At 43.0% G+C, this 17,235-nt stretch overlaps 2 protein-coding genes across 6 annotated transcripts in view; one reads left to right on the top strand and one right to left on the bottom strand.

Moving 5' to 3' along the window:
* si:ch73-236j9.2 (solute carrier family 35 member E2A) overlaps positions 1-17,235 on the bottom strand; it is a 113,767-nt gene that overhangs the window by 41,784 nt on the left and 54,748 nt on the right. The gene's annotated exons all lie outside the window — the stretch shown is intronic.
* Positions 14,607-17,235, top strand: part of LOC137351963 (uncharacterized) — a 60,964-nt gene continuing 58,335 nt past the window's right edge. For 3 of the 4 annotated variants that reach the window (XM_068016873.1, XM_068016874.1, XM_068016872.1), the window contains exons 1-2: positions 14,607-14,714; positions 16,079-16,175. In XM_068016873.1, coding sequence (XP_067872974.1) covers positions 16,086-16,175 — 90 coding nt within the window. In that variant the 5' untranslated portion in view covers positions 14,607-14,714; positions 16,079-16,085. Of the gene's footprint in view, positions 14,715-16,078; positions 16,176-17,235 lie in introns of those variants that run through there. The other variant, XM_068016875.1, reaches the window with a different exon arrangement.

Genomic DNA, 17,235 nt, shown 5'->3' with positions numbered 1-17,235 from the left:
TGGGCATTGTGGGCTGTAGCGTGTCAGCCAGGGCAGCAGCTCAAACTACCCTGAAGCTGTGGGCCATTTACATGTCATCAACACCCATCAATTGTTCAAACTCCTGGCCGAACCCCCACATTTCAATTTTGTTTAAGTTTCCCATTACTCTAATAATAGCTTTGAGTTTAGGAGGGTCCTTAAGAAGGAATGCACCTATGGTAAATGTTGGCATCCTTCCATCTAGGAAAGATGATGGACATGCAGCAAACAATCCATTTAAGTGGGGTGTTTGCACTTGGTTCACCTTTGCTGATGGCTGTGAAGGCCAATTCTTGAGAGACAGGTTCTGCCACAAGTGCAACACGTGAAACTGCCAAGTGACGCTGTGAGTTGTTGTTTTTGACGTTGGCGCCTGTTGCCAAGCTGCTGTAGCAACTGGTCATCATGGTAATGCACACCAGTCCACAGGATGTGTCGCCATTTCCCTCTTTAGCCAGTTAGTGACTCCCAGATGTGATAGTTGACATTTAGGGCCGTCACGCTTGCAAGCATCCTTGAAGCAGAGCTTTGGGCACCCCACTGGTCGTCTGGCCCAGCTACCTCAACATACAGAAGATCCTTGGGTATGGGACAGTCTTCCATCCTGCAGACGTGTCCGATCCACCGAAGCCGCCTCTATTTGATTAGTGCCAACACACTTGGGAGCTCTGCCACATTTGTGATTTTGTCCTGCCAGGATATACCCATAATGCACCGCAGACAGCGAAGATGGAAATTATTGAGCTTCTTTTCCTGGTAGCTGTAAGTCGTCCATGTTTCACAGCCATAAGCCACACAGCAAAGCGCTAAGAACACAGGCCTTATAAACCATGAGCTTGGTCCTAAGGGTCAGCTTGGTGTTATTCCATGCGCGTTTCGCAAGTTGGCTAAAGGTGGTAGCTGCTTTCCCTATGTGTGTATCGAGCTCTGCTCAGATTGTCTATTAAATAAGAACCAAGTACGACAAAAGTTCTGTTATACCCTGGAATACCTTGTTATACCCTGTTTTTGATCCAAATAGGAGGTTGCCAATTAAGAGGAACTAACTTTTGAAAGGGTCACCACTAATACAAGATTACGACAAGTTATACAAGGAAAAACTGTTCCCATTAACAAATGGTACTAGGGGACACAGATTGAATGTTTTGGGCAAGAGATACGGGGGGAATATGAGGAAGCACTTTTTTACACAGCTGGTGGTAATGATCTGGAACTCACTGCCCACAAGGGTGTTGGAAGCAGAGACATAGGAACAGGAATAGGCCATTCAGCCCATCGAACCTGCTCTGCCATTCAATACGATCATGGCTGATCATCCACTTCAATGCCTTTTTCCCACACTATCCCCACATCCCATTATGTCATTGGTTTTTAGAAATCTGTCAATCTCTAAACATACTCAATGACTGAGCTTCCACAGCCCTCTGGGGTAGAGAATTCCAAAGATTCACAACCCTCTGAGTAAAGAAATTTCTCCTCATCTCGGTCCTAAGTGGCTTCCCCTTATTTTGAAATTGTATCCCCTGGTTCTAGACTCCCCAACCAGAGGAAACATCTTACCTACATCTACCCTGTCTATCAATCAGTGACTTCAAGAGGAAATTAGATGGCCACCTGAGAGAAATAGACTTGCAGGGCTACAGGGATCAAGCTGGGGATTGGGACTGAATATATAGCTCCATAGAGAGCCAGCATGGACTCGATGGGCCCAATGGCCTTCTTCTGTGCTGTAAACGACTATGACTCTAATTACACTGGAACAAAAACTAAATTCTTTCAAGGAAACTTAGCCAATCAAATTAAGGTGATCTTCCAGAGGATGATGATGCACTCCAGTCCACTGGGTGTCCACCGGTCACAGAAGGCCTCAAGCATACCAGCAAACACTGCGTGCTCCCTCTCCAGGGTATCCCCTCACATATTCTACACTCCGTAAATTTGAGCTCATCCAAAACTCTTCTGCCCGTGTCCTAACTCACATCAAGCCCCATTCACTCATCATCCCCGAGCTTGCTGACCTACACTAACTCCTGGTTAAACCCTCCCTATCTCTGTAATCACCTCCAACGCCACAACCTTCCGAGATATCTGTCCTCCTCCAATTTTAGCCTTGTTGCGTATCCCAGAATTGCTCCACCATTGGTGGCTGTGTCTTCATCTGCTAAGGGCCTAAGCTCTGGAATTCCCTCCCTAAATCTCCACTTCTCTAGCTCTCTTTCATCCTTTATGATGCTCCTTAAATCCTACCACTTACACCAAGCTTTTGGTCAACTGCCCTAATATCTCCTTATGTGTCTTGGTCAAATTTTGTTTGATATTGCTCCTGTGAAGCGCCTTAGGACATTTTATTACATTAAAGGTGCTATATAAATATGTCGTTGTCTAGAAGGAAGCCATTTGGCCCATCATGCCAGTGCTACCTCTTTGAAAGAGCTTTCCAGTTAGTCCCACTTTGCCCTTTACCCATAGCCCTGTATTTTTTCTCCTTCGAGTATTTATCCAGCTCCATTTTGAATAGTTTCTTTATTTGTCCCATTACTGCCCCCTTTTGCCTTACATCATCCCTTTTGTCATATAATCTCTCCTGCCTGTCCATTAACACCCTCTCTGTACTAATGATTTATCTTTCAGCACACCATTAACATACCATTTGCCTTTGCTTCATGACCTTCTGATCAGTTATTCTCTATGACCCTGTCCTATCTACACCTCTTTTGTTATCTCTTGCCCCACCCCCGCTTTACTTGCTTAAAGCCTTTTACGTTTCTAATATCTGCCAGTTCTGATGAAGGGTCACTGACCTGAAACGTTAACTCTGCTTCTCTCTCCACAGATGCTGCCAGACCTGCTGAGTATTTCCAGCATTTATTGTTTGTGTTTCAGATTTCCAGCATCTGCAGTATTTTGCTTTTATGTACCTGTTATGGGCACTCTCGAGCATTTTGGAATGTTTTGCAACTCTAGAACTAGATCTCACTTTATTTTTTTGCAAAGGAACAAATCACCACTCTGATCTTCTTGTCTTATTCAGGGCTGAGGTGACAGAGATTTCACAGGGAGGTTTAGCTTGATGAGCAAGAGGCAGCTATTTACTATCTGACTTTCCTTTATAAGGACATCTCAGCCTTCTGTTTTCGAAACTAAATAGCCTAACCTTCTCCCATTTTTCCATATACTCAGTCATTTGATCATAGATAAGCTTCATTTCTGTTCTAGTAAATGCTACTAGAGCTTGAATTTCCCTCTGCCTCAGTAGCCAGAACCTGATTCAAACTGTGATCTGACCAGAGACACTTTTAAATTAAAATGGTTGATTGTTATTTTTAATGAGTGGCACTTGACAGGTGTGCTAGTTATTTTCTGTAAATCCATTTAACAAATTCAACAAAATCTCTATGATTTATGCTGGAGAGACTCACGATCAGAGTTTCCCTCTTTAGTAAGCTGCTTCAGTGTCATCAGCCGCAGGGGAAATCCTGAAATGGCCCTTTTGCAATCAGCAAAAAGAAAGTGTGACTTTTCCTTGGTCTGAAAGAGGATCTGGAGTCTCCCAAGCCTAGGGAAATATACAATAGCCTGGGAATGTAGCTACGCTGAGGTCAGGTGACTCCGGAGCAGATCTCAGGTTGGTCTGAAGCTGCACCCATAATGTTGCAATGGAGTTTCTGTGGGACACATGGTATACACCACATTTCTAACATTACTGGAGTGGGAGATGAAATGCTCATCGGACGTGGGCATCGCTGGCAAGGCCAACAATTATTGCCCATGTGTAATTGCCCTTGAGAAGGTGGTAGTGAGCTGCCTTCTTGAACCACTGCAGTCCATGTGGTGTAGGTACACCCACAGTGCTGTTAGGGAGGGAGTTCCAGGAATTTGACCTAGCAACAGTGAAGGAACAGCGATATAGTTCCAAGTCAGGATGGTGTGTAGCTGGGAGGGAAACTTGCAGGTGGTGGTGTTCCCATGCATCTGCTGCCCTTGTCCTTCTAGGTGGTAGAGGTTGCAGGTTTGGGAGTTGTTGTCAAAGGAGCCCTAGCAAGTTGCTGCCGTGCATCTTGGAAGTGGTGCACCCTGCTGCTACTGTGCGCTGGAGGTGGAGGGAGTAAATGTTTTAAGGTGATGGATGGGGTGCCAATCAAACAGGCTGCATTATCCTGGATGGAGTCAAGCTTCTTAAGTGTTGTTGGAGCTGCACCCATCCAGACAAGTGGTCATCCCTTTACATTCCGGACATGTGCCTTGTAGAAGGTAGGCACACTTTAGGGAGTCAGAAGGTGAGTTACTCGCTACAGAGTTCCTAGCCTCAGACCTGCTCTTGTAGCCACAGTGTTTATGATGCTGGTCCAGTTAAGTTTCTGGTCAATTGTAAACCCCAGGATGTTGTTGATGGGTGATTCAGCAATGGTAATGCTGTGGAATGTCAAGGGGAGATGGTTAGATTCTCTCTTGTTGGAGATGGTCATTGTGTGATGCGAATGTTACTTGCCACTTATCAGCCCAAGCCTAATGTTGTCCAGGTCTTGCTGCATGTGGACACAGACTGCTTCATTATCTGAGGAATTACAAATGGGATTGAACATTGTGCAATCATTAGCAAACATCCCCACTTCTGACCTTATGATGGAGGAAAGGTGATGAAGCAGCTGAAGATGGTTGGACCCAGGGCACTGCCTTGAGGAACTCTTGCAGCAATGTCCTGGGACTGAGATGATTAGCCTCCAACAATCACAACCATCTTCCTTTGTGTCAGTTATGACTCCAGCCAGTGGGGAGTTTTCCCCTGATTCCCATTGACTCCAGTTTTGCTGGGGCTCCTTGATCCCACACCCTGTCAAATGCTGCCTTGATGTGAAGGGCAGTCACCCTCACCTCACCTCTGGAATTCAGCTGTTTTGCTCATGTTTGGACCAAGGTTGTATTGAGGTCTGGAACCAAGTGGTCTTGACGGACAAGTATAAAGTACTGCATAAATCAAGGAATATTGTGCAACACATATTCCATGAATGATGTTAAAATAGCTAATCTAGAAGCCTTCCTCATTCAATAGCATCATGGGATCTTGTGATCCATAGCAAGGATATGAGTGGGAATTCCATCTATATCTGCATCACTGACTGCTGAAGAATGTTCATCTCTGATTGAAAGCACATCTTGTCCTCAGATTCAATTTTCACCTCTTTGGTATGAAAAGCTACTTATGACGTCAGTAAGTAAATTCTGTTTACAAGATGCACAAACCGAAGACCATGTCTACAGGGCTTAAAGTGACGGAATGTTTTTTTCTTTTGGTAACTGCCAGTTTGGAACCCCAAGGGCTTTCTATAGTTAGTTACACACACAAAATATAAGCAGCGCACAATTTTAGTTACTTAACAAGCCCCAAGACAAAACCGCTATCCACAAACAAATCCATTCAAGAAGGTCTTAATTGTTTACCTGGAAAAACTTAGAACACAAATATTAGTGACTGGAACATTCAGCAACCAAATTAACTGACAATTTTTGCCAAAACAGCAGTGAACCTTTACACTGCCACTTACACTTTTACAGATGTGACCTTGCCTGTTGACCATTTGAATGGAAGATCAGAATGAAGGAAAAGAAAGACTTGAATTTATATAGTGCTTTTCACAACCTCAGGACATTCCAAAGCGCTTTACAACCAATTAAGTACTTTTTCAAAAAAGCAAAATACTGCAGATACTGGAAATCCAAAATAAAAACTGAAAATGCTGGAAATACCCTGCAGGTCTGGCAGCATATGTGGAGAGAGAAACGGTTACATTTTGTCAGACGTTTTTGAAATGTGTAATGTAAGAAATGCAGCAGTCAATTTGTGCATTGCCAAGTCCCACAAACAGAAATGTGATAATTGAATAATCTGTTTTTTAGGTGCTGATTGAAGGATAACTTGACCAGCACACCAGAAAGATCTCTCCTGCTCTTCTCTGAAACAGTTTGTATATTGAACCACGGTCGTAGCTTAGGAGGTGACTGAAGTTATGTTGAAAATGTGGGTTTTGATGAGTTTTTTTTTAAAGGAAAAACTTGCATTTATACAGGGCTTTTCATGACCACCGGATGTCACAAGTCATTGGGTCATCATGGAACGAAAATTCTTCAACACGAGAGATGTCAGAGAGTTTGAATCCCAGTGAATGATTTGAATGATCTACAGTAAAGATGGACAATGCAGGTGAATTTTCCAATAGCCCATTGTGTTGTTTGATTTCCCTCATTTAGAGTGATAATGCTCAGGCTGAATCTGCAGCTGAAATTCTTCACTGCTAGCACAGCAGCCTTACTGACAGTTTCAGGGTCGCTACAAAGTGCTGCCAATCTTGAGCATCAACATTTTTTAAAAATAGCATCAGCCACATCTGAACCAGAATCAGAACTAAGTTGAATTGGTCTAAATACTTCTGAATGTCCAAATGTTCTTCTAATTTAACTTTGGCACTTGGTGTTGGAGCACAATACTTTAACCTTTGTTTTAATTCACACATCATCCCCATGACATCGGTAGGTGGCACTGTAATACAATTTCCAAAGCTAATGTGCAGCTTGAGGTCTAACACACAGGCTTGTCACTGCAAAATATATCGAAGGTAACTGCTCTGTCTTGTACAGTTTCAGTCTGTGACCACCAGGTAGTACTTCAGAGCAATGTTTATATCTGTCAAGTTACATTTTGGCTGGGGATTTCCTCAGCTGCTTCACCAATACAAATACTGTAGTCACATTTTCCAAACTCACTGGAAATGCACAGTACACATGCATTTCAAAAAGCAGAAATGTTTTTAAAATTTATCAACAAATGTGGAGCTCTCTTAGTTGTCAATTTACATAGATGCAGTAATGGGGACATCTGTGTTTATAACGTGGCTTATAAAGTTGAGCCATGCCTTAAACTCAGGCCCAGACTCATCTTCGCAATAAAAATACTTGTCTTGTCTCCCTATATTTTACACATGGATTTAATATTGTGTCACAAAACATACATTATTACATATAGTTTCTATATATTTTGTGAATTTTTCCAGATTCTGGAGACTTTGGAATAAGTTAGATGTTGGATTCAAAAAACTTCTGATAGTTGTCTTCTTTTTATGAAAATGCATGTTGGGACAAAGAGAGCTAAAGAAGAGAAGAGGAAAAGTAAGAACAAAGAGGGCGGCACAGTGGCGCAGTGGTTAGCACCGCAGCCTCACAGCTCCAGGGACCCGGGTTCGATTCCAGGTACTGCCTGTGTGGAGTTTGCAAGTTCTCCCTGTGTCTGCGTGGGTTTTCTCCGGGTCCTCCGGTTTCCTCCCACAAGCCAAAAGACTTGCAGGTTGATAGGTAAATTGGCCATTATAAATTGTCACTAGTGTAGGTAGGTGGTAGGGAAATATAGGGACAGGTGGGGATGTTTGGTAGGAATATGGGATTAGTGTAGGATTAGTATAAATGGGTGGTTGATGTTCGGCACAGACTCGGTGGGCCGAAGGGCCTGTTTCAGTGCTGTATCTCTAATCTAATAAAAAAAAGAGACACAACAATCTTTACATGGTGTCATTGTATAGGATACACACTTACTGTCCAATTATTTACTGTTGCATCAATTTTGATTACACTTTTTCGTCAACAGTTACTATTGAAATTATTACGTTAACATTTCCTATTCAATTTTTCTATGTCAATTATCATACCGTACTTTCAAGTTCTAGTCACCAGGTGGTTCTGGAGAATGGATTTCTGAAGTCTCTGAACTCTGTCACATCTTATCTATAAAAAAAGTATGTTTATCAAATCACTATGGGCAACTTACTAGTAAATAAAATTCTTTGGTAAGACCATGACATGTTGATGCTGTATGCTGGTCTACAATATGTAGTGTTGTAAAATGTTAGAACATGTTTCCACAAGGCAGATTAAGAACTTAAGAATTTAAGGAACTGAAAAAAAATTTACCTAATATATCTCAGCTGCTGACCCCCTGCTGACCCCCCATCCCCGCCACCTGCTTTCACCATTAGTCTTTCTTCCTTTGTATCTCCAGAATCTTTTGATCTTCTCTAACAAAATAAAAGTTCCTGATTTTGATCATATCATGTCAAGAGGAGACAACAAATTGAGGTGATTTATTGTTGTACCTGGTTTCATAGTAGTCTTGACAATAGCAGAAGTAATTCCATAAACCTGATACCTGAAAAAACAGCTGAAGTGCTATTTATGGAAGGGATATTCCTCTCAATGCAAATTACCTTTCCAAATTAAAATTAAAAAGTACTTCATAAGGATGAATTACTTAGTGAATTAAAATGTAAAGAGCTTGTAATGACTGATAAACTCCAGAATTACACTAGAATGAGATAAGAGCTGATAACTAAATACAGAATTAAGAGTGGTTAGAAATAGACAAAATTAACTTACTCCAAAAGTTTAGATACTTTCTGAACATATTCTGTGAATAAATTAGAGCATTATATTCAGCATGTATCTTATGTTAGTGTAGTAGGTCACTTTTAGTCACAACTTTCAATGGTGAGAAGTGTCTATACAAAGTAAGCCTGTTTCACTTGTAGAGATTATTCAGAGTACAGGATACTGATCGCAGTACCTTTAATTGATCAAAACACACAACTGAATTCAAATCAATTGCTATTAAAGTGTGAGGGACTGGAGGCCACAAGGTGTTCCTTTCAAAATTATCTAAATCATCCTCACTGGTATTTGGCTTAACATATTTTGGTTCTGGGATAACATGGATAGACTCACTCTTATCCCTTACAATTTTTGCACACTTTCCAAAATTCTTCACCCCGTTATCTCTTCCTTTAGCTCAGTTGCTCATTGCTCCTGTATTTACATACCTTGCAATATCAGCAACTGAATCATGTCTCTTTGTTGAGTAGGTAGGAATTGCAGTTTATGAAACATCCAGCATTGCTATTCCAATGGTCTAAAAAGAGAAATATTCCAGTGATAGCTTGGTGGAGAGATAAACTTCAGAGAATTAATCACCACCCTACATCCCATGGACCTGGAGAAAAAAAAGATTTCTGTGCAGTGTGTCTCGAGCCTCCAAATGTTATAATCTATGCTTGTATTCAATTTTTTAAGAGAACTTAATAATTGCTAATAAATGACCCATTTATTATGAGAAGTACGATGTACTATAACCTTAAGTATAAATGAAAGAAGTTTATTTATAACATGCATGTTTTGTATAAATGTGTAACCAGAAAGAAGGCAAGTTAAAACCAGTTGCACATAGAATGCCTGAGCAAAGATCTAATCTTCTCAATTTAAAAAAAAAGTTCTCTCATGGGATGGGGTGTCTCTGGCAAGGCCAGCATTTATTTTCCTTAAGAAGGTGGTGATGAGATGCCTTTTTGAACCCCTGCAGTCCCTGTGCTAAAGGTACCTCCATATTGATGTTAAGTTGGGAATTTGAGGATTTTGACCCAGTGACATTGATCGAAGGGCAATATATGTCCAAGTAGGAACAATGTGTGACTTGAGGGGGAACTTGCTGGTTGTGTTCCTATGTGCTTGCTACCCTTGCCCTTCTAGGTGGTAGAGGTCATGAGTTTGGGAGGTGCCGGCGAGATGCTGCAATGCATCTTGTAGATGGTACACACTGCTGCCACTGTGCGCCGGTGGTGGAGGGAGTCAATGTTTATGATGGTTGATGGGGTGCCAATCAAGTGGGCTGTTTTGTCCTGGATGATGTGAAGCTTTTTGAGTGTTGTTGGAGCAGCACTCTTCCAGGCAAGTGGAGAGAATTCCATCACACCCCTTACTTGTGCTTTGCAGGTGGTAGAAAGGCTTTCGGGAGTCAGGAAGTGATTTTCTTACTGTAGAATATCTGCTCTTGTAGCCACGTTTTATATTTGGCTGACTCATTTAAGATTCTGGGACCCCCAGGATGTTGGTGGTGGGGGATTCAGTGACGGTAATGGTGTTGAATGTCAAGGGAAGATAGTTAGACTCTCTCTTGATGCAGATGGTCATTGCCTGGCAGTTCGTGGCATGAATGTTACTTGCCACTAATCAGCCCAAGTCCTGCAAAGTCCAGGACTTTCTGCACGTGGGCACTGACTGCTTCAATATCTTAGGAGTTGCGAATGGTACTGAACACTGTGCAATCATCAGTGAATATCTCAATTTTTGACCTTATGGTAGAGGGAAAGTCATTGATGAAGTAGCTTAAGATGGTTGGGCCTAGGAGACTATCCTGAGGCACTCCTGGGGCTGAGATGATTGGCCTTCAAAAACCACAACCATCTTCCTTTGTGCTGGGTATGACTCCAGCCAATGGAGAGTTTCCCCCAATTCACATGACTCCAGTTTTACTCTGGCTCCTCGATGCCACACTTGATCAAATTCTGCCTTGATGTGAAGGACAGTCACTCTCACCTCACCTCAGGAATTCAGCTTTTTTCATGTTTGGACCAAGGCTGTAATGAGGTCTGGAGCCGAATGGTCCTGGAGGATCCCAAACAGTGCATTGACAATACCTTCCATACTTTGCTACTGATCCTTGGCATCAGTTGGCAGGACCGTATCTCCAACACAGAAGTCCTCGAGGCGGCCAACATCCCCAGCTTATACACCCTACTGAGTCAGCGGCGCTTGAGATGAGTTGGCCATGTGAGCCGCATGGAAGACGGCAGGATCCCCAAGGACACATTGTACAGCGAGCTCGCCACTGGTATCAGACCCACCGGCCGTCCATGTCTCTGCTTTACGCAAATGCGACATGAAGTCCTGTGACATTGATCACAAGTCGTGGGAGTCAGTTGCCAGTGATCGCCAGAGCTGGTGGGCAGCCATAAAGGCGGGGCTAAAGTGTGGCGAGTCGATGAGACTTAGCAGTTGGCAGGAAAAAAGATAAAAGCGCAAGGGGAGAGCCAACTGTGTAACAGCCCTGACAACCAATTTTATCTGAAGCACCTGTGGAAGAGCCTGTCACTCTAGTATTGGCCTTTATAGCCACTCCACGCGCTGCTCCACAAACCACTGACCACCTGCAGGCGCTTACCCATTGTCTCTCGAGACAAGGAGGCCAAAGAAGAAGAAGAATAGTAGGCTGATAGGATGGTAATTAACCAGATTGGATTTGCCATTCTGTTTGTGGATAGGACATACTTGGGCAATTTTCCACATTATTGGGTAGATGCCAGTGTTGTAGCTGTACTGAAACAGCTTGGCCAGGGACGCAGCTAGTCCTGAAGGGCAAGTCTTCAGCTGTACAGCTGGTATATTGTCAGGGCCTATAGTCTTTGCTGTATCCAGTGCAATCAGTTGTTTCTTGATATCATGTGGAGAGAATCAAACTGACTGGACTGCCCTCTGTGATGCTCAGGACCTCAGGAGGAGGCCGAGATGGATTATCCACTCGGCAATTCTGGCTGAAAATGGTTGTGAGTGCTTCAGCCTTGTCTTTTGCACTGAAGTGCTGGGCTCCCCCATCATTGAGAATGGGGATGTTTGCAGAGCCTCCTACTCCTCCCATTCTTCTTTGGCCTCCTTGTCTCAAGACACAATGGGTAAGCGCCTGGAGGTGGTCAGTGGTTTGTGCAGCAGCGCCTGGAGTGGCTATAAAGGCCAATTCTAGAGTGACAGACTCTTCTACAGGTGCTGCAGATAAAATTGGTTGTCGGGGCTGTTACACAGTTGGCTCTCTCCTTGCGCTTCAGTCTTTTTTCCTGCCAACTGCTAAGTCTCTTCGACTCGCCACGCATTAGCCCCGCCTTTATGGTTGCCCGCCAGCTCTGGCGATCGCTGGCAACTGACTTCCACGACTTGTGGTCAATGTCACAGGACTTCATGTCGCGTTTGCAGACGTCTTTAAAGCGGAGACAAGGACGGCCGGTGGGTCTGGTACCAGTGACGAGCTCGCTGTACAATGTGTCCTTGGGGATCCTGCCATCTTCCATGCGGCTCACATGGCCAAGCCATCTCAGGCGCCGCTGGCTTAGTAGGGTGTATATGCTGGGGATGTTGGCCGCCTCGAGGACTTCTGTGTTGGAGATGCGGTCCTGCCACCTGATGCCAAGGATTCTCCGGAGGCAGCGAAGATGGAATGAATTGAGATGTCGCTCTTGGCTGACGTACGTTATCCAGGCCTCGCTGACGTAGAGCAAGGTACTGAGGACACAGGCTTGATACACTTGGACTTTTGTGTTCTGTGTCAGTGCGCCATTTTCCCACACTCTCTTGGCCAGTCTGGACATAGCAGAGGAAGCCTTTCCCATGCACTTGTTGAATTCTGCATCGAGAGACAGGTAGATAGTTGATAGTTGAGCCTAGGTAGGTGAGCTCTTGAACCACTTCCAGAGTGTGGTCGCCGATATTGATGGATGGGGCATTTCTGACATCCTGTCCCATGATGTTCGTTTTGTTGAGGCTGATGGTTAGGCCAAATTCATTGCAGGTAGCCGCAAACCTGTCGATGAGTCTCTGCAGACACTGTTCAGTGTGAGATGTTAATGCAGCATCGTCAGCAAAGAGGAGTTCCCTGATGAGGACTTTCCGTACTTTGGTCTTCGCTTTTAGACGGGCAAGGTTGAACAACCTGCCACCTGATCTTGTGTGGAGGAAAATTCCTTCTTCTGAGGACTTGAATGCATGTGAGAGCAGCAGGGAGAGGAAGATCCCAAACAGTGTGGGTGCGAGAACACAGCCCTGTTTCACGCCACTCAGGATAGGAAAGGGGTCTGATGAGGCACCGCTATGCTGAATTGTGCCTTTCATATTGTCATGGAATGAGGTGATGATACTTAGTAGTTCAATTATCCACCATCATTCACAACTGGATGTGGCAAGACTGCAGAGCTTTGATCAGATCCATTGATTGTGGGATCACTTGGTTCTGTCTATTTCATGCTGCTTCTGCTTTATAGTATGTATGTAGTCCTGTGTTGTAGCTTCACCAGGTTGGCACCTCATTTTTAGGTATGCCTTATGCTGCTCCTGGCATGCTCTTCTCCACTCCTCATTGAACCAGGGTTGGACACCTGTTTTGATGATAAAGGTAGAGTGAAGGCTATGCCAGGTGATGAGGTTATAGATTATGGTAGATTACAATTCTGCTGTTGCTGATGGTCGACAGCACCTCATGAATGCCCAGTTTTGAACTGCTAGATCTTTTCTGAATCTATCCCATTTAGTGGTAGTGCCACACAAGATGGAGGATATTCTCAGTGTGAAGATGGGATTTTGCCTCCACAAGGACTGTGCAGTGATCCCTCCTACAAATACTGTCATGGACAGATGCATCTGCGACAGGTAGATTGTAAGGATGAAGTGATGTAGATTTTTCCCTCTTGTTGTTTCTGTCACCACCTGCTGCAGGTCCGGTCTGGTAGATATGTCCTTCAGTACTGAGCCACTCTTGGTGATGGACATTGAAGTCCCCCACCCAGAGTACATTCTGTGCCGTTGCAACCCTCAATGCATCTTCCAAGTAGTGCTCAACTTTGATTCTTTAGCTGAGGGAGGGCTGTAGGTGGTAATCAGCAGGAGGCATTTCTTGTCCATAATTGACCTGATGATGTGAGACTTCATAGGGTCAATGTTGAAGATTTCCCAGGCCCACTCCATCCCAACTTGTATACCACTGCCAACACCTCTGGTGGGTCTGTCCTGCCAGTCTGACAGGACATACCCAGGGATGGTGATGGAGGAGTCCATCTGTATCTGAATCTAATGTCTAGGTCAAAGCTGAGTGCGCCATCTGCTTTTATTCTACTTCTTTGCAGTGGTTTGATATAACTGAGTGACTTGCTTGTCCATTTCAGAAGGTAGTTAATAGTCAACCACATTGCTGTGGGCCCGGAGTCACATATAGACCAGACCAGGTAAGGACGGCAGATTTCCTTCTCCAAGGACATTAGTGAATCAGATTGGGTTTGATAACAATCTGATAGCTTACTGGGCAGCATTACCACAAGCAACTTTTTATTCTAGATTTATTTGTTTACTTTTAAAATGAATTCAAATTCACAAACTGTTATGGTGGGATTTGAACTCGTTATTCGCCCAGGTCTAATTTAAGAGTGTGTTGTTCCCCTATTTAATTCTCTCTATATAAAAATGTCTTGCATATATTTGATAAAACTGTGAATCATATCACATTAATTGAAACAGATAATGTGCTAATGTGATAACTGATTTATAATGCAGTAAAACTATTTAAATATATGTAATAATGTAAAACAAAACAGATAAAGCACTGTGAACGGTTATTGTAGACTGAAATATATTTGAAACCTTTTATTAATTTACATATATTGTACAAGAAGGTGACTACACGTGTAGAAACTGATCCTGCATGTCCAGGATTCATGTACAAGTGGCAACATTCCTGAAGATGTTGCTCTTTGTCTTGCTGTGTGTTTCCGTCTCTTTCTGGTGTTGAAATTGACACAAACCGTTATTTCCCAGGCGGAAGCTAAAAGTGTTAGCAAGAATGCAATGAAGTGACCACACAGTTAACGAAGTGAACAGCAAAGCACAGAAACCAAAGAAAGAGGAAGTTATAATGATAAGATGTATCTATTTTTTTTATATTTGCTGGAAGTGACGCAGCCCAGTAGCATCTTGTCCGGAAGTATTTAATAAAAGAGGAGTTGCTGAAAGTTAAATTATCTGCATTTAGATAGAGCCCAAGTCGGAGGCAGGAGCTGGGAGCCGGCCAGGTAAGAGGTTTGGTCGCGGGGAGGCACCGGCTTAAACCGCGATGAAGTGCAGTAACTCAGGAGCGGGGAGAGGAGAGAGAGAGAGAGAGAGATAGAGATAACAGCTGCAGCACAGTGCCAACAGGCTGCTAGTTAGAAATCTAGATATATTTACTTTCATTTCCGTTAGGCACGCTGCGATGGGATTGAAATAAAAGGTATTTTGGACAGAAAAGCAAAAAAGGGCAGAAGAACAAAAATCGGAAATGAATGACAGGTCACCGTGATTCAGTGGGAATAGCCCACAGTCAGGATTAATTTTAACTTTGTGCGACGCGTAAATTGGGCGAAATCAAATTGGTTTACCAGTGGTGTTTAAAGTTAAAATTACCCCCAATATGGGGGAAAATGGTAATAAGTTAAATTAATTTATATTTGCGGAATCCACTATGTTCTAATTTGGTTGTTCTGTATAAGTGCAGTCCAATAATTTTTTATCGACATAGTACACCAGGTACAGCACCATAGTGGTTATGTTACTGGACTAATAATCCACAGGTCTGGACTAAAGATCAGGAGACGTGAGTTCAGATGCCACCACGGCAGCTTGTGAATTTGAACTCAATTTTAAAAAATCTGGAATAACAAGCTAGTAATGGTGACCATGAAACTGCTGCCTTACCTGGTCTGGCTTTATGTTTCCTCTAAGCTGCGTAGATGCACAGCAATTAGGAATGTGTTGCATGTTGAACAGGCCACGCACAAGCAATGTTCCCTTTATGATACATACATGTGTGCCCTTGTGTCAGTGCAACAAACCGGCCACACAGAGCAAACAGAAGTTGGAGGGAGCATTGGTCTGGCCTATCAGAACGATAGCAATATGGTTGACTCTTTACCCTCTGACATGCTCGGTGTATCAAACATCAGGGGTGTTTGAAACGGTAAAATTAGGAAACTAGAGGAAGAAGCTTTAATGGAGCAAACAGCCTTTGCTCCTCTTTGGCTGCAGACGGAGTAGGGAGGTAGGATAATGAGAAGCTGGCACCCATCTTTAGTTTTTTTCTCCCTTTTATGTAATGTCAGAGGGTTCTCAACTCATCATTTGTGCATGTGTGATTGTACATATGTGAGCATGTGAGAATTGATGACTAGCCTTTAGCTTTTGGTTGTCACGAGTGGCTGTCATTTGTACTGACCCACCTTTGCCGAAGACTGTTCTTGGATTTATAAGGGACATTTCATTCTGTCCTGAACATAATATGTGAATCGTATAACATCATTATGCATCACAAATCTGTTCTGGAGCAAATCTTCTTGAATCGGTTGAATGTTTTCTTTACCATTTGTTAACTGATGGTTTTGTGTAACTTTTCTATTTAAAGGGGCAGCATGGAGTCCGGTTCTAATGAGGACAGTGAGTCTTTGTTACCAAATTTAAGGCCACGGCACAGTGAGCTCATACCCACACCATGTGGTCCGGTAAGTATGACATGTTTATGCTGGTTGTGACTTTGCTGTTGCGAGATTGCACCATCAGCAAAGTCAGTTAACATAATGGGCTGAGTTCCTGTATAGGGTATATTCTCATACGCAATTAATGCTTTCTTCAGTGAGGCACTAACACCTATTGCAGTCCTTAATCTCTGGTTATGTGCTACTTTTGCTTTCAACAACGAGACCGATATGGATTAAGGCAGGCTAAATTTCAGACATCTCTCTGTATGATTATTATATCCAGATTAGGAACCATAGTTTATGTTCAACGGTAATATTGTTACCTCAATTATCATTTTCAATTTATGGAACTTCTTCTGGACCTCTTTCCCGGTCCTCATCCTACTGGATTCTGAGTTCACCTGGCCTGTCTCATACTGCCTTAGTTTTGGTTTTGTTGTATCATAGACAATTACTCTGCTGCATGAAAAAAAATCATTTATTTTCTGGAGCTTCCATTGATTATCAGTCCATGTCCTGGACAGTACATCTGGCTGTATGATGAGTCATTAGTAAAAAATTGTGTTTACTTTTGCATATGTCATAGATGGTTGAATGAAGTGTCCACTATTTATGCTAGATCAGCAATTCAGGAGTGTGAAAGAAGCATTATTATTTCTGTGATGCGATTGGCTGACTGTCATTCCTGCTGTAAAATTTACAAATTGGATGCAAGTAAATTGCAAGCAGCCCACAATGTTTTACAGTAGCTTTTTCTTCATGATAAAGTGTCTGGAAAATGTTTTGCCTTAAAATAAGCATCATATTTATCACAGTGAACATCACACACAAGTGATCATCTAGGCTGTAAGATGTAACCCTCTTCGTGCCTTTTGCAATTATCTCTATTCCTTGCTGTTCCACACACGTCATGTGTTGATATTTCATTAGGTTGCACAGGATTACATAGAATGTACAGAACAGAATCAGGCCATTCAGCCCAACTGGTCCATGCCAGTGTTAATGCTGTCCATGAACCTCCTCCCACCCTACTTCATCTCACCCTATTAGCATATCAAGATATAGAATCAGTTTTGGTAGAGGT

Source organism: Heterodontus francisci, chromosome 37, assembly GCF_036365525.1.
Source record: "Heterodontus francisci isolate sHetFra1 chromosome 37, sHetFra1.hap1, whole genome shotgun sequence".
Classification (NCBI taxonomy): Eukaryota; Metazoa; Chordata; class Chondrichthyes; order Heterodontiformes; family Heterodontidae; genus Heterodontus; species Heterodontus francisci.
This window is presented reverse-complemented; position numbering and strand designations above follow the sequence as displayed.